The 22,472-nt window shown below is 40.2% G+C and overlaps 1 protein-coding gene and 1 pseudogene across 1 annotated transcript; both read right to left on the bottom strand.

Moving 5' to 3' along the window:
* Nucleotides 1–6,932: 6,932 nt before the first annotated feature.
* Nucleotides 6,933–7,904, bottom strand: LOC117509007 (olfactory receptor 52E8-like). The gene has a single exon (XM_034168829.1). The coding sequence runs from the start codon at nucleotides 7,902–7,904 to the stop codon at nucleotides 6,933–6,935; it is 972 nt and encodes a 323-aa protein (XP_034024720.1).
* A 7,579-nt stretch (nucleotides 7,905–15,483) lies between these two features.
* LOC117509245 lies at nucleotides 15,484–22,153 on the bottom strand (annotated as a pseudogene).
* Between the last annotated feature and the right edge of the window lie 319 nt (nucleotides 22,154–22,472).

Here is a 22,472-nt window from a genome sequence, read left to right as displayed (position 1 = left end):
CCTACATATTTGTTTAATATGCACTTTGAATGACATATCCTGATCAAAAATGACTCCAAGATTTCTCACAGTATTACTAGAGGTCAGGGTAATGCCATCTAGAGTAAGGATCTGGTTAGACACCATGTTTCTAAGATTTGTGGGGCCAAGTACAATAACTTCAGTTTTATCTGAGTTTAAAAGCAGGAAATTAGAGGTCATCCATGTCTTTATGTCTGTAAGATAATCCTGCAGTTTAGCTAATTGGTGTGTGTCCTCTGGCTTCATGGATAGATAAAGCTGGGTATCATCTGTGTAACAATGAAAATTTAAGCAATACCGTCTAATAATACTGCCTAAGGGAAGCATGTATAAAGTGAATAAAATTGGTCCTAGCACAGAACCTTGTGGAACTCCATAATTAACTTTAGTCTGTGAAGAAGATTCCCCATTTACATGAACAAATTGTAATCTATTAGACAAATATGATTCAAACCACCGCAGAGCAGTGCCTTTAATACCTATGGCATGCTCTAATCTCTGTAATAAAATTTTATGGTCAACAGTATCAAAAGCAGCACTGAGGTCCAACAGAACAAGCACAGAGATGAGTCCACTGTCCGAGGCCATAAGAAGATCATTTGTAACCTTCACTAATGCTGTTTCTGTACTATGATGAATTCTAAAACCTGACTGAAACTCTTCAAATAGACCATTCCTCTGCAGATGATCAGTTAGCTGTTTTACAACTACCCTTTCAAGAATTTTTGAGAGAAAAGGAAGGTTGGAGATTGGCCTATAATTAGCTAAGATAGCTGGGTCAAGTGATGGCTTTTTAAGTAATGGTTTAATTACTGCCACCTTAAAAGCCTGTGGTACATAGCCAACTAACAAAGATAGATTGATCATATTTAAGATCGAAGCATTAAATAATGGTAGGGCTTCCTTGAGCAGCCTGGTAGGAATGGGGTCTAATAAACATGTTGATGGTTTGGATGAAGTAACTAATGAAAATAACTCAGACAGAACAATCGGAGAGAAAGAGTCTAACCAAATACCGGCATCACTGAAAGCAGCCAAAGATAACGATACGTCTTTGGGATGGTTATGAGTAATTTTTTCTCTAATAGTTAAAATTTTGTTAGCAAAGAAAGTCATGAAGTCATTACTAGTTAAAGTTAATGGAATACTCAGCTCAATAGAGCTCTGACTCTTTGTCAGCCTGGCTACAGTGCTGAAAAGACACCTGGGGTTGTTCTTATTTTCTTCAATTAGTGATGAGTAGAAAGATGTCCTAGCTTTACGGAGGGCTTTTTTATAGAGCAACAGACTCTTTTTCCAGGCTAAGTGAAGATCTTCTAAATTAGTGAGACGCCATTTCCTCTCCAACTTACGGGTTATCTGCTTTAAGCTACGAGTTTGTGAGTTATACCACGGAGTCAGGCACTTCTGATTTAAAGCTCTCTTTTTCAGAGGAGCTACAGCATCCAAAGTTGTCTTCAATGAGGATGTAAAACTATTGACGAGATACTCTATCTCACTTACAGAGTTTAGGTAGCTACTCTGCACTGTGTTGGTATATGGCATTAGAGAACATAAAGAAGGAATCATATCCTTAAACCTAGTTACAGCGCTTTCTGAAAGACTTCTAGTGTAATGAAACTTATTCCCCACTGCTGGGTAGTCCATCAGAGTAAATGTAAATGTTATTAAGAAATGATCAGACAGAAGGGAGTTTTCAGGGAATACTGTTAAGTCTTCTATTTCCATACCATAAGTCAGAACAAGATCTAAGATATGATTAAAGTAGTGGGTGGACTCATTTACATTTTGAGCAAAGCCAACAGAGTCTAATAATAGATTAAATGCAGTGTTGAGGCTGTCATTCTCAGCATCTGTGTGGATGTTAAAATCGCCCACTATAATTATCTTATCTGAGCTAAGCACTAAGTCAGACAAAAGGTCTGAAAATTCACAGAGAAACTCACAGTAACGACCAGGTGGACGATAGATAATAACAAATAAAACTACCCAACCCATGTCCAATTTCTGGGCAAATGGGGCATTATGTGGACCGTTAATCTGCTTGCGAACTTTGTGACACGGAGAATGTCTTTTCCTAACAGCAACAGAATGTTTGCACTAGGGTCCAAAGGAGGGATCTCACATGCAATGGCCTCAAGATGTCTATGATGTGAAGCTGCATCAGGGGTGGGTATTTCTGACCTGTTGTCTGGGATCTCCTCACATTCCACCAAGGTAGGTAGCTGTAGCTTGACCTTCTGATCTATTGACTGTATTGTATAACCACATGCTCTTCTTCCAGTGGTCTCAGTCATGCCTGCACAGGTTTTTAGCATGTATGGAGATGGACTGCTGTTATCGTCGAAAATGTTGAAGAATTCAGTTCTTGCGAGAGAGCGGTTGCTCTGCTCATCAAGAATGGCATACATTTTCTTTGCTGCACTGCGATTGTTGTTAGGGTACACGTTTACCAAACATATCTTTGAACAGGAACGTGCATCATCCCCTCACCACATACTTCCGTACACCTCGGTGTAACTTCGTCCTTCGTTACATCCTCCTCCCCGCCATGGTTTGTATTCAGTTGAGGGTGCTTAAGTTTCCAGGGTGCAGGGCCTGGGTGCAAAACTGTTACGTGCCTGTCACTTTCACACTCAGTGCATGTGATTGCTGTCTCACAGTTTTTAGCTATGTAAGCTGTGGATGCACAACAGCGGAAACAAATGGCATTCTCCTTGATAAACTGTCTCCATTCCTCAAGAGGTTTCTCTCTGAAACCCCTACACTTGTTAAGAGTGTGAGGCTTCTTGTGAATGGGACAGGTCTTTAGTAAATCAGTAACTGGTTTTGTAGGATACTGGTTGCCCTCTTGGTCTGTGGGAGCTATGTAGCGCGATGGCCTCGATTAGACCTGATTAAAAAAATATATTAATCCTCTCTCAACCACAAAAACCCACTGGATGCAGAGACTGCATTCCCACCTCAGTGGAGAAATTCCTAAGTCATCTGGAGATCTTCAGATAAGTTTTGGAGACATTCTCCCATGGTCCAACACTGACTTCCAGAGAAAAACAAGGTTGTAATTCGTGAACTACATGACATGATAATGGCTTAACGTCAGAATCTGAGCTTCTCCAGGACAGGAGAAACCCAAACCTTTATGGTCAAGATAAGACAGGACCTCTCCTCATCCAGGGGGGGACCCTTCCACCACGACCAGATGGGTCATAAATCATAGATTCTTCACAACTAACTTTTATCTCGAGTAAAACAAAGAGAAGACCTTTGGTTTGAAATAAGAATTTATATCAGTATGTCTCTCATTTATATCTAAAGACTTATAATGTTGTTGCATTTATTATTAAAACGAAATGCTTTGCATGTAGTCATACCATTTATTGATGTGCTCATGTTAACTGATGTGTGTGTGTGACCTTTCTGCAAAATATAATATGGTGATGTTGAAGTACTCTGTTTATCCAAAGGATGTGCTTAAATGTCTCGTAATAATGTGTTAGAACAAATAGTATTTCAAATTAATTAATGTGTTTAAACAGTTGAATCATTTCTGCCTGCTCTAAGACATGAAGTGTCTGTGAGATCACACACCCTAAATGGGCGGAGTTTATTGACATAAGTCCCCCTTTAAAAGTTAGAACAGAGTCTTTCTCTGCCCTTCTCCCCCGCTCAGCACTCTGCTTTCCTCTGCTCTTTCGCTCTTCTTTACAAACGCTTAATTTTATTTTGGGCCAAGAGCCTTTGTTAAGCTAAGCTACCATGTGGCATTTATTCATTCATTCTTTACCTTTGGGACAAACTCAAAGTTTAACCTGACACTTTTAAGGTGCGTCAAGCTTTTGAATTTTTAAGAGAACTTCCGAGCTGAGCTCTTCAAATTAAGAGCGACTTTACAGAAAAAGCGACTTTTCCTTTTTCATTCAATTTTCAATGCTCTTATTAAAGTTTTACTTTTTCTAAAGTCACAAAGATTTTAATTTGGCTCCAACCATTTTGAAAGCTACTAAGAGCCATTTTCAACAAACACTTTCCAGCTCTGGGTCACTGCAAGCTGACAACTTTGCTGATTCCACACCTGACTGCAGCAGCCGGAAAAACCAGCCGACACCAGCCGTGGGATCACAACGGGGACACCTGAGTGAACCCCTCTGACCCATGTGAGCTCACGCTGCCCGATATCGACGACGGACGAATGGAACCAGCCCTCCAACAGCAGCTAATCGACCCAGTCCAGGCTCCATGGTTTGTTGTCAATTGGTACAAGTGACTCTTCATCTCTTTTCTTTAAAGACATTCTTGTAATATTCTATTTCATAATTGGCTTCTAAATTCATCACTAAATTTCAATCAGATTCATTTACTTAAAGTTTTAAGCTTCACCTCTTTCTTCCATTGTCTCATGAGTAAGAAAATTGTTTCCCTGAATGAATGTATTTTTCATCACTGTCTATAAAATGCCAGTCAAATGTTCATTTCTTGTATAAATTGTAAATAAATTGTAAATATTTTCTGCTGTGGTTTATTTTGGGTACAGAAGGAAACTCTTGGTCAACCGTATTGAAGAATTCATGATTTTCAGATCAGAGATTGATTAAACCATATCGAGACTAATTAATTCATTTGAGACTGATAAATTAATGTTTAAATTATGGTACTTATGCCATATAAAAAAAAGAATAAGTGGTGCCCCATTAATGCTTAAATAAGTATTAAACCCTAAATCAATTATTTTGGTGACCCGTTATTTTGGGAGTTTAATTACTTATTCACTACAACTAAATGCTACATATCAAGGGTCCCTGTAGTGAGGCCTGAATATATGTAAAGCAAAGTGTTTCCACTCAAATCATAAATATTCACTACATTATTATTGGTACCCGCGTGTGAGGCTTTATTATTAATATTCACTACATTATTATTGGTGCCTCCGTGTGAGGTTTAACCCATAATGATTACATTATTATTGGTGCCCTGTGTGGAGGCATTAATATTCATTACAGCTATCAGAGTCTTGTGGACTGACACACGCTGTCTTGATGAACCATAGCCCTCATCAGAACGCTCTCGCTTTGAAGGAGTTTGACTGAGTGATGAAAGGATGAAACTTGGGTCATTTCGATTTTTGGCTTCATTATAGATGAACTTTGAGAAAACAGCAAATGGTGGGAATGACATGCAGTGCTCTTCTTTGTATTTAAAGCCAATGGATGTCCATTTGTCCTACAGGTTATATGGAAGTTTTTCTAGGATAGGATGGATTCCCATGGCTGTGTCCAGATATGATAGTCATCCTCTATGAAAGTCATCCTCTTTAGCTGATTCTACCTCTACTAGGAGATCTGCAAGGTCACGCAGCTTTTGTACATCTCTGTTGGATATCTTTGGGAAGTTCTCCAGTCTAGTAAAAAGAGCTTTTCAATAGGTTCAGGCGTCCCGTAACATTGCTCTTGATAGGCCGTACCTGTTCTGAGGACTCCTTCCCCAACCACTTCACAAGCAGGTCAAGCTCTTCCGCTTCAGTTAAATCGAGACCTGAAATGGCATTGGTAAATGAAGACTTCCATGCCCAGTAGTTCTCTACTCTGTCATCAAATTTTGTTAGACCTGTGGTGATAAGCTGACTTCTGGCAAGAAACTTTGCAAGGTCTGCTGTAGCGGCAAGACTGCTGTGATCACCTTGTGTATAAGACTGATCTGGTCTATTGTCAGTATCAATGCTGGAGTTGTAACAATGTCCATATTTTGTTCCTCCACTTTCTCTCTGCCTTCTCCTGACACTGGGAAGTGACATGTTTTGGTGAGATGTAGTAGGTATCTCAGGTCGCATTTGTCTATGGTGAGGCAATGCAGGACTCTCAAACTGCTCTAGTGGGAAGGGACTTATCTCTTTTTCTTCTTCCATTTTGCCTAGATGTTCAGCCAAACTAATCTTTGGAGGTTGTTGTTAGACTTCAGTGGCTAATTCGGGTTCAGGTTGACTGTGAAACTGTAATACAAACAATACAGAATACAATGAATGTATACTCTTCAGTGTAATTCACCAACCAAATTCTTATCACACAAAATAAGGTAAGTATTTACCATATACACAATCATCCTTGAACAATACACATGAATAAATATGCCATTAAAGTATTAAAGAAATCCTGCACATTTCCCAGACTAATTATTCAAGCTAGCTGCAACACAAACAAATCTGTCTTATTTAGTTTTCTGTAGATATACATAAACATCAGTCTCTAATAATGTCAAAACAAACACATATCGTGTAACTTACGGATATGGCCTTCGATTGCTTCAATAAACAGAAAAATATCCCTTCCATAGGACACGAGATGAGAATGCCTAGCAGTACTGGTCACGAGTTCTTTTTTCAATAAATGAAACTGAATCTTAACTTAAAACGACAGCCACATTGTTATACTGTGCCACTAGGTGGCAGTGTTTCACTAAGAAAGCATAGAAAATACTTATTTATCTTCTAAGACATGGCACAGTCTATGACACTACCTTTCATGTATATTATGTTTCCACAAAGCAGTGGAATGCAGACTGCAATAAGTCGATCAAAAGCCATTACCATTAACATGAAGGAATGTGCAGCTCCTATATAATGAACAAAGAACATCTGTACAAAGCATCCATAAAATGAAATGGTGTGGTCATTAAACCAGTATTTAGATATGATCTTTGGCAGAGTGCATAATACACAATATATTACTTGTCACATTAGCCTGGACTACACAAATGGAAAAAAATACCACCATTGATAAACAATTGATAAACAAAACCATTGTTTTTAATATTCCTGTTCATCCACAATAAAGAGTGTAGAAAAAATGGGTTGATCCAAGAGATAAACCCCAAACAAAGAACATGTGTTCATTGTAAGAAATTTATGTGGAAAGGATTCATCCACCTGTCAGTTGTCTAATATATACATATATAGGTGTTTTCAGCCTTTTTCTCAACATTTCTTTGATATCCTGTGTCTTGAAACAATATATGATGGGATTAACAGTGGCAGGGAGAAGACTGTACATCAAGATAACCAATATACGAATGTCCAAACTGAAAGATAAACCGACACCATTAGCCACGTAAACAAAACATCTGGGTAAATAAAACAAGGATGTGATGAATATCTGTGGCATGCAAGTTGACAAAGTTCTTTTACGTCCTGCAGCATTAGACATTTTTAAAATAGCTACAATGATGCAAACATAGGAAAACAAGATGAATGCCAGAGGAACCAAAAGACAAAACATGGCATTACACAGAGTTATGATTACAACTGTTTGCACATGACCACCACATGCCTGGTTTGTTATAGTAATTAAGTCACAGTAGCAGTGAGCAATGACATTTGATTTACAGAAAGGTAAAGGCAGAGCAAGTGTCATAGCAACCACCATCAGTAGGACTGGTATGAACCAAGCAGACCCACAGAGCACAGAAATGAGTTTGTTTGTGATAAGAGCAGAATATCGCAGTGGAATGCAGATCGCAATAAGCCGATCGAGGCCCATTACCATTAAGATGAAGGAATGTGAAGCTCCTATGTAATGAACAAAGAACATCTGTGCAAAACATCCATAAAATGAAATGGTGCTGTCATTAAACCAGTATTTAGATATGATCTTTGGCAGTGTCACTGTGCCAAATGTTAAGTCATTAAGTGCCAGGTGACAAAACACCAAATATGTTGGTTTTTGAAGCGACTTCTCAGTGATAACAAATACTAAAATGAAAAGATTCCCTAAAAAAATAGTGATGTATATGAAAAAAAGCAGAGCTGACACAGGTCCATAATACTGTGGTGAAAGTCCAGGAAATCCCAGAATCACAAAGGGTTTCATTCTCATGTCACTGCTGTTGAACATTATCACCTAATTCAGTCAAAGACAAAGAAACACCTGGAAAACAAAAAGCAGCAATCGTTCAGTGTCATGTTAATAGCGATATTTAAATTCAATTAATCAACCTGGTAAACACTGAATAATAAATGAAAAACATTTTTCTAAGTTGAGGACTTTGTTTCATATTAAGGTCAAGTTAATATTGCTTCAGTGTTGATTGAGCAAAAAAATGTGTTTCATGATGAATCATGCAAGTTAATTACATATCATAATGTGCTGCACACAACATGTGTGGCAATCTAAAATTTAAAGGTTAAAAGCATTATTATGTCATGAATATAAAGGAGCAAAAACCTTAAAATAATAATTTAAAAAAAGATTTTCTGTCAATGTTTGTGACTTACCTTCCAGGTCGTGGGACAGAACTGAAATGATCAGTACAGTGTGTTGCTGCAGCTGATATACAGTACAAGGTCAAGGGAAACATTTCCTCAAAGGATTATGTAATCAAACGTCCAAAACAGCAAAAAAGTTTCATATCCCTCATACAAAATATAAGTAAATATCAATACAAGTCAAACAAAAAACAAAACATTTCACATCAGTGGAAAGAAGTATGACAGAAACTGATTTTTAAAAAGTACGCAAATCCTTTCAGCTAGATTCTGAGAGCCCAAGTTACGAATGTTTTGCACCAGCACAAACCCTCTTCTGGATTTACTAAAGCGTTGCCTTGACAAATTACTGATGGAAAGCCTTAAACAGTTATTTTTGTGACCGGCATCATTACTTATGTATTTGCATAAATTCAGTGTGTGCAGAACAGTGGGATTAAGAGCTGGCATACCAATATGTAGACCTGGGTTTGATTCCCATTCACTTTACCAATCTGTGTCCTTGGACAAGACACTTCATCTTTGTTTTTCAAGTCTGCAAATTGTGTGTCTTATAATATAAAGTGGTATGGAAAAAGTGTTTGCCCTTAGGGCATCAAAAAACAAAACAAAACAAAAAAATTCAGGCTTTGTGTCCACCTTATTCCCCTGTGAAGCCTGTGAGGCCTTGCATGAATTATGGGTGAGACTTCCATTATGAACCGTGTCACAGACCAAACAGTCCCCCCTTAAAAAAATGGTACGCCCTGCTTTCACTGCGCATGCATCATTTGGGACCACAGCAGTTCATCTGAGACTGACTCTCAACACCATAGTGACTGTATGACTCACTTCTTGAATCCAAGTTTTTTTGCTTTTGGTACAACCGTCTGTGGGCAGTCAGTTACACAGGTTGTGTTAGCAATGTGCTCTTTAAAAGCTTTTGGCAATGTTGCTTTGATTGTTTCATCAGGCAACCACAGAGTGAGAACCTTCATGTGTTCACACATAAGGGCCCCTTCACACATAACATGATTGAAGCCAACTAGTGCACGGAGGAGGATTCGCATGCCATTCGTGAGAAATCTGAGCTGCCTCCAACGCCCGGTACACATGTCGCTACAACTATTCGCACCAACCAGCGGCTGAAAGACAGAGAGTGTTCTGTCAGGTGTCAGCCAAATTCCAGGTGACACACACGAATATCTAACACCGCTCGCCTGACACTTAGAAAATGTGTGGCCATTCGCGCTGTTAGCACAAAAATAGTAAGTAGATGATCATTTTCGAGCTGGATGTGAAATTTGTCAAAGTGCCCCCACGAGTGTGGCGTTGCAAAAACAACACACATGCTGTGCATATGTCTTGCATGAAACGCATGTGGCTATATGTGTTTTGCACCCCCCCCCCGCACTTCCCCCTACACAAGTGGGGTGTGTGTGTGTGTGGGGGGCACACTTGCATAAAATGCTTGTATGTATGTACAGACATGAACACATGCGGGGCCGGACAACCAGGTCAGAGCACACACAGCATGTGGAGATGCCTCCCAGTTGCTGAACAGACACATAAATGACAAAGGACAGGTATATTAATAAGTACTACACTACCTACATACACAATTAGATAACAAATAAATAAAAAATAGTCATCACATAACAGAGAGTGACACATTGGTGTGTGCACTGAACTGACAGAGGGCGTGTCCACCGATAGCAGCTGCTGTTGAGATCTCTGGTTCTGGACGTCCCAGCTGGGGAACATGTATGTGATGTAACACTGTGATGCGTGTGTGTCTACTTGTGGTCCTCACATGGACATACATAAAAACATATGTCGCTGTTGCGACAGGCTGCAGCGAGCAAGTACAGGCACACACATTGACAGGCTGCCCCAGGTTAAACCGACGGTCACATCATAACACACAGCGGGCAACCTGAATGTGACATCACCCATGTAAGCTCTGTTCTACATGACGCAGTGTCTGTCTTGGGATGTGCAGTCGACAGGATGCGTGTCGGACCGGACATGCACGTGGTGCCCTCTGGACTCACTGGGCCAGGAGATGTGGACATGATAAGCGCAAACTACTTCATTCATGTTATTTCATGACTGTACATCTGTGACCATGGGTCATCTACAGAGGAACAGATGGTTCATACTTGTTTTGTTTGCTCGATAAGAGTAGTTCAATACAATGCAGTATTTTTTTATGATGTGTGGTGTTATTTTTTTTTAATATGTTTATCTCCTTGTTGATTTCAGGCATTTTATGCACCTTTATAGGACAGTGTTGGTAGCGCAGTGGTAAAGTTTCTGGCTGGCAATCAGAGCTTTTGTAAATTGCAGGTTCGAATCCCATTGGTGGCATCTATTTTTTTTCCACAGCAGCTGCACAATGTGGTTACACATGCTCCAGCTGCTTGCACTGTGTTCCCACTGTAAAGGTTTCATGCATGCTTGTGCATGAAACCATCACAGTGGGATCGTTCATGCCTGCCCGACCACGTGTCCCTCCTGACATTTGCTAGATGTTTTCCTGGTTTGCTCATACAAGCTGTTTCGAAGTGATTAGCCCTGATTTGTACTTATTCGCACTATATGTGAAGGGGTCCTAATGTCTACCCACAGTCCCACTGTCTTACTGACCTGAACTTGTGATATTGTAACTGGCTTCCCAAAACAGCCATGACAAACTTTTGTCTTAGTTTAATCGAAGTCATTAGAATTTGGGACACAACTGGCACTGATGGTGAAGTGTTTGAAATTCTGTGAGTGGAATTCTTGCATACCGGAGTCTGCATCACTCTCTAAGATGCAGTCAGCTACAGGGTGTGGCAGTCCTGCTGGTGGTGGATGCATTTCACACGTGATGGTGGGCCCTTTTCAACAGGTTTGATCCTCCATTGTTGGGCATCACATGATGACTTTGTTACTACTAACAAACTCCTCACCTAATCCAGAGGTGTCAAGTAACGAAGTACAAATACTTCGTTACTGTACTTAAGTACACTTTTTAGGTATCTATACTTTACTCCATTACTTATTTTTCTGCCTACTTCTGACTTCTACTCATTACATTTTCACACAAGTATCTGTACTTTCTATTCCTTACATTTTTAAAACAAACAGCCTCGTTACTCTTGGCTTCAGTTTAATGTTTATATATATATTTCACGTCATGTGCGCCTGTAATCAACTTTTCTGCAGCACGGCTTTACTTTGAACCGTGAACCAATCGAAGCAGTAGTTCGCAGATTGAAGCAATGCTTCGACCTATTGCTTCGTTTATTCTTTTTCTTTCGCTTAATTTCTCCCGCTAAAACCCTAAAGAGCATACTTCTGTGAGTATTATTTACCTTTTCTATGTTAAACCGACTTGTTATAGTCTTCTGAAACAGCTGATGTATTTTATAACTTAAAACGGGAGCGATGCTAACGCGTTAGCATGTCTATGGCATTTTCAATGTTAAAACTTAGCATTAAGCAATTGCAGCCGTCATCACGTTCGGGTGCATTTGTTTTCAAATTGTAATATTTCTTAAATTTATTTTTGTTTATATATTAATAATCTAATGATTATTATATACAATTTTAGAGGAAGAGGCAAAAAGAACCTGAATAGAAACACAACAGAAAATATAAAAGCAATGAACATACATAAATAAATGTTTCCTGTGAACACCTACTTGTAGTGACTCTTACACCTCCACTTCATCCCTGTCTTAATGACAGCTTGTTTCGGTCAAACCATATTTTCAATTTGTTAATTTCTTCAGTGATTTCCGCCAGAACTATCTGCCAAACTAGAAAACTGCTGCATCCTAGTAAGAGCAGAATACTACTGGAATGAATTTGAATAAGGAAAGTTGTGTTTTTTCCCCCTTCACTAAATGGATGCTGCACTCACTGCAGTTTATTGTCTGGAATAGTCCCAGATTGCATTTCAGAGCTTCTAGAATTGAAACATTTTCGTGCAGGTGGTGTTGGGGGGTAATTTTGGGTTTTGGGTCTTGGGCCAAATGTAGAATGAATCAGTTTTTAAATTAAGCTTTCAATTCATATAGTAGCATCTACCCTTTTTTTTTTTTTTTTTTTTTTTTTTTTTTAAGGTTACTTTATACTTTTATACTTTAAGTAGGTTTTGGAGCACATACTTTTTCACTTTTACTTGAGTAAAGAAGTCAAGTTCATACTTCAACTTTTACCAGAGTGTTTTTAAACTGCAGTATCTATACTTCTACTTAAGTAACAAATGTGTGTACTTTTGACACCACTGCCCTAATCCATCTCATCTTGTTCATCTGAGGGCAGCAATAAAGGACATGATTATCAAGAAGTGATGCATTAGGGTTTTCATGACAACACTTTAATTACACCATTAACCTTCCATCAACCCTGCTGCTTCCCACTGGTAACAGCTTCACCTTTGTGCTCCAGAAACCAAGGGAAATCCTGATACATAATAACAGCTATAATATTAAATTCAGATTAAGAATAAAATACTGCATTGTTGAACATTTTGTTCTGTCTGTACTGAAGTGGCATTTTTAGGTTCATACTGACCAGCAGTCCAAACACAGGTTACATTTTAACTGTTCAGAAAGTGGTAATACATGTTTCCAATGACTAATATTACAGTGATTTATATTACAGGGTACACACAGACACACATTAAATACACAATTGATTTAAAATAAATCAATACGTACAATCAGAATAAAATTCATAAAGCATTAAATGAAACAAAAAGAAACAAAAATCAAAACAAAACGCAAAAGCATGATTGCCGCTGACTTTCCAGTAGTTCATCTGCCCTTGTACAGGGCTTGTTTTCCATCCTGCTTGGTGTCATACCACCCTCCTCACCAGCACAAGTGGAGCCACTGACCACCCAGCCATGCAGTAGGTTATACTAGGTTACAGTGTTATCAGTAACAGAATAAATGCTGACCCTGGCCTGACCTAAGTGGCAACCACTAAAAAGAAAAAAGAAAAAAAATATCAATGCAACACTGTCACAGCTGCAGCAGAGTGAGAAACTGGTAGAAAATCATGACTCAAGTAAATGAATATGTTGGATGGATGGATGAGATTTATTGTCATTGTCATTACAAGTGCAACAACAACGAGATTCCGTCCACACTCAAATTGCCACAGACAAGATACAGCAATTAATCCACAATTATTACTTGTTTACCGTAAGAATGGCACACATCAGAATTAAGACAACACATATACATTTGACATTGTTTATGTGCACTAAACTTGAAACAGTCAGTTTTCCAAATTGAGGCGATGTGAGTGTGAGGTAGCCGCCGCAACATGTAGTCGCGCCTCCGCCAACGTGTTTTTTTTTATTTTTCCCCATGTTGTCATCATTTGCAGACATGTGTGCACCATCATGCCTTGTACATTGGTGATTGGAGCACATGTGACAATATGTGTTCCCCAGCTTTGCATTGCGCTGACACGGTGGCTGCGATGTGGAGCAGTGCAAGCCACAGAAATGCAGTCACTGGCCGTGGTGTGGGGTGAGCTCCCTCCCTGCTTGATTTTGAATGACATCCAACCCATAACGTTATAACATCTCAGCCATGGTCCCCTGACAAATGCATAACTGTAGTGTATGTTATCACGTGTGATCATGCCAATATGGACATCACATCACCGATGCCCCCCCCCCCCCCCCGGTGTGGAGCAGCAAAGCGCTCACACTGTCACTCTGTCACTGTCCACACTGGTACATGCGTGTACAGAGCGGCCAGGTGCAACATGATGTGATCTCATCGGTGAACACGCTTGTGATCATCTGGCAGCTTCAGGCAGCCCGTCCGGAGCAGCAAAGCACTCACATGAGTGGGCTCACTCTCACTTTGTCACTGTCCACACTGGTACGTGCATGTGTCCTGGCTGTCAGCTAATGTCCACATGACAGATGGACTGTGCAGATGTTGCATCCTCATGTCATGTGGCGTGAGGTGCAGGGTAGGGTTTTTATTTTTATCTCTGTGGTCGCGGCTGGGCACACTGCTGCCCATTATTCCACCTCTAGAGGGACATGCTATATATGTTATAATGAGTGTTTGACAGCTCTCAGATCCCACTCACCTGTGTCTGGTGACAGCGCGCCGGCCCTGTCACATACATTCAACTCACATGGGCAGGCAGCACGCTGCACGCCTCGTATTACAGCTCTGCTGATCATGATGTCTCAAATAGATTGTGTAAACCATGGGAGGGAATGACAATGCATGTGTCAAATGTCATCCATCATGGACATGACAGCCTGTTCAGGTGTGCACGCTGTGCTGGATAGCGATCGTACTGCACTCCAGTTGCCATTGGAGCATTCACCACCGCGGACCTCAGCCATACAATATACAAGAAAATCACATTGTATGAGTTTTAAATAACTAATTTGCATTTTATTGCATGAAATAAGTATTTGATCACCAACCAACCAACCAGCAAGAATTCTGGCTGTCACAGACCTGTTAGTTTTCCCCCTATTCTGCACTCTTTACCTGTATTAATTGCATCTGTCTGAACTTGTTACCTGTATAAAAGACACAGGTCCACACATTCAGTCAATCGCACTCCAACGTATCCACCACTGCCAAGACCAAAGAGTCATCAAAGGACACCAGGGACAAAACTGTAGACCTGCTCAAAGCTGGGATGGACAACAGGCAAGCAGCTTGGTGAGAAGGCAACAACTGTTTCTGTAATTATTAGAAAATGGAAGAAACACAAGATGACTGTCAGTCTTTCTCGGTCTGGGGCTGAATGCAAGATCGTGGGGAAGGATGATTCTGAGAAAGCCCAGAACTACACGAGAGGACCTGGTCAATGACCTGAAGAGAGCTGAGACCACAGTCAACAATGATTACATTAGTAACATACGGCGCCTTCATGGTTTAAAATCCTGCAGGGCAGCAAGGTCCCCCTGCTCACGCCAGCACATATCCAGGCCTATGTGAAGTTCACCAGTGACCATCTGGATGATCCAGAAGAGGCATGAGAGAAGGTCATGTGGTCAGATGAGACCAAAATAGAGCTTTTTGGTATCAACTCCACTCACCATGTTTAGAGGATGAGAACAACCCCAAGAACACAGTCCCAACCGTAAAGCATGGGGGTGGAAACATCATTTTTGGGGGTGCTTTTCTGCAAAGGGGACAGGACGACTGCACCATACTGAAGGGAGAATGGATGGGGGTCATGTATCATGAGATTTTGGCAAACAACCTCCTTGCCTCAGTAAGAGCATTGAAGATGGGTTGTGGCTGGGTCTTCCAGCATGACAATGACCCAAAACACACAGCCAGGGCAACTAAGGAGCGGCTCTATAAGAAGCATTTCAGGGTCGTTGAGTGACCTAGCCAAACTCCAGACCTGAACGCAATAGAACATCTTTGGAGGGAGCTGAAACTCGAAACCTGAAAGATCTGGAGAAGATCTGTATGGAGGAGTGGACCAAAATCCCTGCTGCAGTGTGTGCAAACTTGGTCAAGAACTACAGGAAATGTCTGACCTCTGTCATTGCAAACAAAGGTTTCTTTATCAAATATTAAGGTTTGTTTTTCTATTGTATCAAATAATTATTTCATGCAATACAATGCGAATTGATTATTTAAAAAGCATACAATGTGATTTTCTGATTTTTTTTGTTTGTTTTTTAGATTCTGTCAGTTGAAGTCTACCCATGATAAAAATTACAGAACTCTCCATTCTTTGTAGGTGGGAAAACGTGCAAAATTGACAGTGTATCAAATACTTATTTGCCTCACTGTACATCATGCATAGTGCTGGGGGAACGACACAGTCGCACACCATTCGTGGTGCTCGGGGGAGTGGACACACCATACTGACCGCCCTTTGAGCTGTTGCCACCTCGACCGCACCTTGACAGTGGTGTTCTGACCACTACATTCGTGCTGGCCTCGCAAATGGGCATGCATTTTCTATGTGCTCAGAGATTGCTTTTGGAAATTTGTGGGTGGCACCTCAGCTGTGGCCGAGTGTGTGTCAAATGGGCATTTGCCTACCATTCACCCTCATTCGGCCACTGGTGTGAAGGCTGGCTCGATCGCAACATTTGGCCTGGGTTTGACATGGCCAATCATTTCGTGCAGCCCCTCAACTGCATTCAAAATGGTCTGACCTGCATACAACATGCCATACGAATGTTGTGACCACAGTCAGATATCAGTACGACCTCATCTTGACACTGTTCAATTGGGTTTCCAGCACAAGCGCTACGTGAATGTGGAGTGCATGTACTGTGGCTGAATGGTTGTGCTAACTGCTGTACAAGGTGTTTGAGTGCAGCTCTGATTTTTCCCATGTGCCATTTGAATCCTCCTTCATACACCATTTGGCCTCATTCATGTTATGTATAAAGGGGCCCTAAATAAAGGTTATATTACATTAAATTACAACCCCAATTCAAATGAAGTTGAGACGTTGTGTAAAATGTAAATAAAAACAGAATACAATGATTTGCAAATCCTCTTCAACCTATATTCAACCGAATACACCACAAAGACAAGATAGTTAATGTTCAAACTGATAAACTTTATTGTTTTTGTGCAAATATTTGCTCATTTTGAAATGGATGCCTGAAACATGTTTCAAAAAGCTGGGACAGTGGGATGTTTACTATTGTGTTACATCACCTTTCCTTCTAACAACATTCAATAAGGGAACTGCCTTTAACACAATTTTGAAGCTTCAGAACTTTGTTAGTAAGGACATTTTGATGGTTTATTCTTCTTGTAAAAGGAGGTGTTTTCAATGACCAGACATTGTTAATTTCTTCAACATTGTATTAACAAAGGTTATAACAACTTTTCATTGTAAATAATCTGATAAATTGGTGCATAATATACAATATGTTATTTATCACATTAGCCTGGAATGCACAAATGTAAATGCTTGTAAGAAAATACCATAACCTGTTCAATAAAAGAACTTAACATTCTTTGCAGCGTACATCCTGCCTCACCTGTTAGTTGTCTATTACTATGAAAACTTAATCTCTATTCCAACTTTAGTTGTTTTCAGCCTTTTTACCAAAATGTGTTTGATATCATGTGTTTTGAAACAATATATGATGGGATTAACAGCAGCAGGAAGAAGACTGTAGAGCAAAACGACTAAAATACGAATGTCAACCATCAATCAATCAACTTTTTTCTTATATAGCGCCAAATCACAACAAACAGTTGCCCCAAGGCGCTCCATATTGTAAGGCAAGGCCATACAATAATTATAAAAAACCCCAACGGTCAAAACGACCCCCTATGAGCAAGCACTTGGCAACAGTGGGAAGGAAAAACTCCCTTTTAACAGGAAGAAACCTCCAGCAGAACCAGGCTCAGGGAGGGGCAGTCTTCTGCTGAGACTGGTTGGGGCTGAGGGAAAAAACCAGGAAAAAGACATGCCGTGAAGGGGGGCAGAGATCGATCACTAATGATTAAATGCAGAGTGATGCATACGGAGCAAAAAGAGAAAGAAACAGTGCATCATGGGAACCCCCCCCACAATCTACGTCTAAAGCAGCATAACCAAGGGATGGTCCAGGGTCACCCGATCCAGCCCTAACTATAAGCCTTAGCGAAAAGGAAAGTTTTAAGCCTAATCTTAAAAGTAGAGAGGGTATCTGTCTCCCTGATCTGAATTGGGAGCTGGTTCCACAGGAGAGGAGCCTGAAAGCTGAAGGCTCTGCCTCCCATTCTACTCTTACAAACCCTAGGAACTACAAGTAAGCCCGCAGTCTGAGAGCGAAGCGCTCTAATGGGGTAATATGGTACTATGAGGTCCCTAAGATAAGATGGGACCTGATTATTCAAAACCTTATAAGTAAGAAGAAGAATTTTAAATTCTATTCTAGAATTAACAGGAAGCCAATGAAGAGAGGCCAACACGGGTGAGATATGCTCTCTCCTGCTAGTCCCCGTCAGTACTCTAGCTGCAGCATTCTGAACCAACTGAAGGCTTTTTAGGGAACTTTTAGGACAACCTGATAATAATGAATTACAATAGTCCAGCCTAGAGGAAATAAATGCATGAATTAGTTTTTCAGCATCACTCTGAGACAAGACCTTTCTGATTTTAGAGATATTGCGTAAATGCAAAAAGGCAGTCCTACATATTTGTTTAATATGCACTTTGAATGACATATCCTGATCAAAAATGACTCCAAGATTTCTCACAGTATTACTAGAGATCAGGGAAATGCCATCCAGAGTAACGATCTGGTTAGACACCATGCTTCTAAGATTTGCGGGGCCAAGTACAATAACTTCAGTTTTATCTGAGTTTAAAAGCAGGAAATTAGAGGTCATCCATGTCTTTATGTCTGTAAGACAATCCTGCAGTTTAGCTAATTGGTGTGTATCCGCTGGCTTCATGGATAGATAAAGCTGGGTATCATCTGCGTAACAATGAAAATTTAAGCAATACCGTCTAATAATACTGCCTAAGGGAAGCATGTATAAAGTGAATAAAATTGGTCCTAGCACAGAACCTTGTGGAACTCCATAATTAACTTTAGTCCGTGAAGAAGATTCCCCATTTACATGAACAAACTGTAATCTATTAGACAAATATGATTCAAACCACCGCAGCGCAGTGCCTTTAATACCTATGACATGCTCTAATCTCTGTAATAAAATTTTATGGTCAACAGTATCAAAAGCAGCACTGAGGTCCAACAGAACAAGCACAGAGATAAGTCCACTGTCCGAAGCCATAAGAAGATCATTTGTAACCTTCACTAATGCTGTTTCTGTACTATGATGAATTCTAAAACCTGACTGAAACTCTTCAAATAGACCATTCCTCTGCAGGTGATCAGTTAGCTGTTTTACAACTACCCTCTCAAGAATCTTTGAGAGAAAAGGAAGGTTGGAAATTGGCCTATAATTAGCTAAGATAGCTGGGTCAAGTGATGGCTTTTTAAGTAATGGTTTAATTACTGCCACCTTAAAGGCCTGTGGTACATAACCAACTAACAAAGATAGATTGATCATATTTAAGATTGAAGCATTAAATAATGGTAGGACTTCCTTGAGCAGCCTGGCAGGAATGGGGTCCAATAAACATGCCGATGGTTTGGACGAAGCAACCAATGAAAATAACTCAGACAGAACAACCGGAGAGAAAGAGTCTAACCAAATACCGGCATCACTGAAAGCAGCCAAAGATAACGATACATCTTTGGGATGGTTATGAGTAATTTTTTCTCTAATAGTCAAAATTTTGTTAGCAAAGAAAGTCATGAAGTCATTACTAGTTAAAGTTAATGGAATACTCAGCTCAATAGAGCTCTGACTCTTTGTCAGCTTAGCTACAGTGCTGAAAAGAAACCTGAGGTTATTCTTATTTTCTTCAATTAGTGATGAGTAGAAAGATGTCCTAGCTTTACGGAGGGCTTTTTTATAGAGCAACAAACTCTTTTTCCAGGCTAAGTGAAGATCTTCTAAATTAGTGAGACGCCATTTCCTCTCCAACTTACGGGTTATCTGCTTTAAGCTACGAGTTTGTGAGTTATACCACGGAGTCGGACACTTCTGATTTAAAGCTCTCTTTTTCAGAGGAGCTACAGCATCCAAAGTTGTCTTCAAAGAGGATGTAAAACTATTGACGAGATACTCTATCTCCCTTACAGAGTTTAGGTAGCTACTCTGCTCTGTGTTGGTATATGACATTAGAGAACATAACGAAGGAATCATATCCTTAAACCTAGTTACAGCGCTTTCTGAAAGACTTCTAGTGTAATGAAACTTATTCCCCACTGCAGGGTAGTCCATCAGGGTAAATGTAAATGTTATAAAAAAATGATCAGACAGAAGGGAGTTTTCAGGGAATACTGTTAAGTCTTCTATTTCCATACCATAAGTCAGAACAAGATCTAAGATATGATTAAAGTGGTGGGTGGACTCATTTACTTTTTGAGCAAAGCCGATAGAGTCTAATAATAGATTAAATGCAGTGTTGAGGCTGTCATTCTCAGCATCTGTGTGGATATTAAAATCGCCCACTATAATTATCTTATCTGAGCTAAGCACTAAGTCAGACAAAAGGTCTGAAAATTCACAGAGAAACTCACAGTAACGACCAGGTGGACGATAGATAATAACAAATAAAACTGGTTTTTGGGACTTCCTCGGCGAGTGTATCGTCGAGTGGGGAAAAACGGTTAGAGATGTGAACGGGTTGACGGTGTACACGGGGCTTCTGTTTAGGGCTACGCTTCCTCCTCACAGTCACCCAGTCAGCCTGCTTTCCCGACTGCCCGGGATCTGCCAGGGGGGAACTAGCGGCGGCTAAGCTACCTTGGTCCGCACCGACTACAGGGGCCTGGCTAGCTGTAGAATTTTCCACGGTGCGGAGCCGAGTCTCCAATTCGCCCAGCCTGGCCTCCAAAGCTACGAATAAGCTGCACTTATTACAAGTACCGTTACTGCTAAAGGAGGCCGAGGAATAACTAAACATTTCACACCCAGAGCAGAAAAGTGCGGGTGAGACAGGAGAAGCCGCCATGCTAAATCGGCTAAGAGCTAGTAGCTACGCAACCTAGCAGATTCCTAAAAACACACGAAGTGAATAATGTGTAAATAATTTAAAGGTGATTCAGCAGAAGGAGTGCCCCAATCAAGGCACCAAACAGGCCATGAAGCAGCACAGGCAATGCACGACAACAGCGAACGCACGACAACGGTGCTAAAATAAAATAAAAATCAACTAAACACGCTGTGGAGCAGCACAGACAACGCACGACAACAGTGCTAAAAGAGAAAAAAATAAAATAAAATAAAAAAATAAATAAAAACGAAAGCGTTAGCAAGCTAGTTAGCTTGCCAGCGCTGATGAAAGTTAGCTGATAAAAGTGCTCCGTCGCGATGTTTCGACCGTTAGAGGTCTTCCTTAGGCGTTGGAGCACAGTAAAAAAGTAAAAAAAAAAAAAGTAAAAAGGTAAAAAAGTCTTGAAAAAGACTGTTAATTCAAGTCCAAAGCAGCAGGTAGCAGTCTCTGTGCAAACAGTCCCAACAGAGAGCCAAAATTCTCCAAACTATCCAAACTAAAAGAAAATCCTACAGTATTAGCCACGTAAACAAAACATCTGGGCAGATAAAACAAGCAGGTAATGAATATCTGTGGAGTGCAAGTGGATAAAGTCCTTTTACGTCCTGTAGCATGAGACATTTTTAAAATAACGACAATTACATAAATGTAGGAAAAAAAGATGAATGCAAGAGGAAGCAAAAGACAAAACATGGCTATACACAGAGATGTGACAACAACTGTTTGTACGTGCTCACCACATGCCTGACTTGCTATAGAAATTACGTCACAGTAGCACTGAGCAATGACATTTGATTTACAGAAAGGTAAAAGCAGAGCGAGCATCACTGTGGCCACCATCAGTGACACTGGTATGAACCAAGCAGACCCACAGAGCACAGAGATGAGTTTGTTTGTGATGAGAGCAGGATATCGCAGTGGAATGCAGATTGCAATAAGTCGATCAAAAGCCATTACCATTAAGATGAAGGAATGTGCAGCTCCTATGTAATGTACAAAGAACATCTGTACGAAACATCCATAAAATGAAATGGTGCTGTCATTAAACCAGTATTTAGATATGATCTTTGGCAGTGTCACTGTGCCAAATATTAAGTCATTAAGTGCCAGGTGACAAAACACCAAATATGTTGGTTTTTGAAGCGACTTCTCACTGATAACAAATACTAAAATGAAAAGATTCCCAAAAGCAATTGCAACATAGATGAAAAAAAGCAGAGCTGACACAGGTCCATAATACTGTGGTGAAAGTCCAGGAAATCCCAGGATGACAAAGGGTTTAATTTTTGTAGCATTTGCAATCATACTTTAGAGTTGCGTGAAAAATCAGAACCAGAACACAAAGGAAAACAGATTTAAAAATCTTATTAAAAATATTAAAAGCTTACAGAGTGCAGAATCTTGTATTTTTAGCAGGTGACTGGCCTGACTGAAACCTGAAACCACCCTATTGAAAATGCAGCAGTCTAGCTGGAAATGAACTTATTGTCTCTGAATAATTCAGTGAATTTCTGAGGTGACCTACTATGTTTGTTTTGTAGAATGTAGGCCAATTACTAAGGCTCGTAACAGTGTCTCGGTTGCAGTTGGTGTCAGCCTTTTTGAGGATAGACTTTACAAATCC

This window comes from Thalassophryne amazonica, chromosome 4, assembly GCF_902500255.1.
Source record: "Thalassophryne amazonica chromosome 4, fThaAma1.1, whole genome shotgun sequence".
Taxonomy (NCBI): domain Eukaryota; kingdom Metazoa; phylum Chordata; class Actinopteri; order Batrachoidiformes; family Batrachoididae; genus Thalassophryne; species Thalassophryne amazonica.
This window is presented reverse-complemented; position numbering and strand designations above follow the sequence as displayed.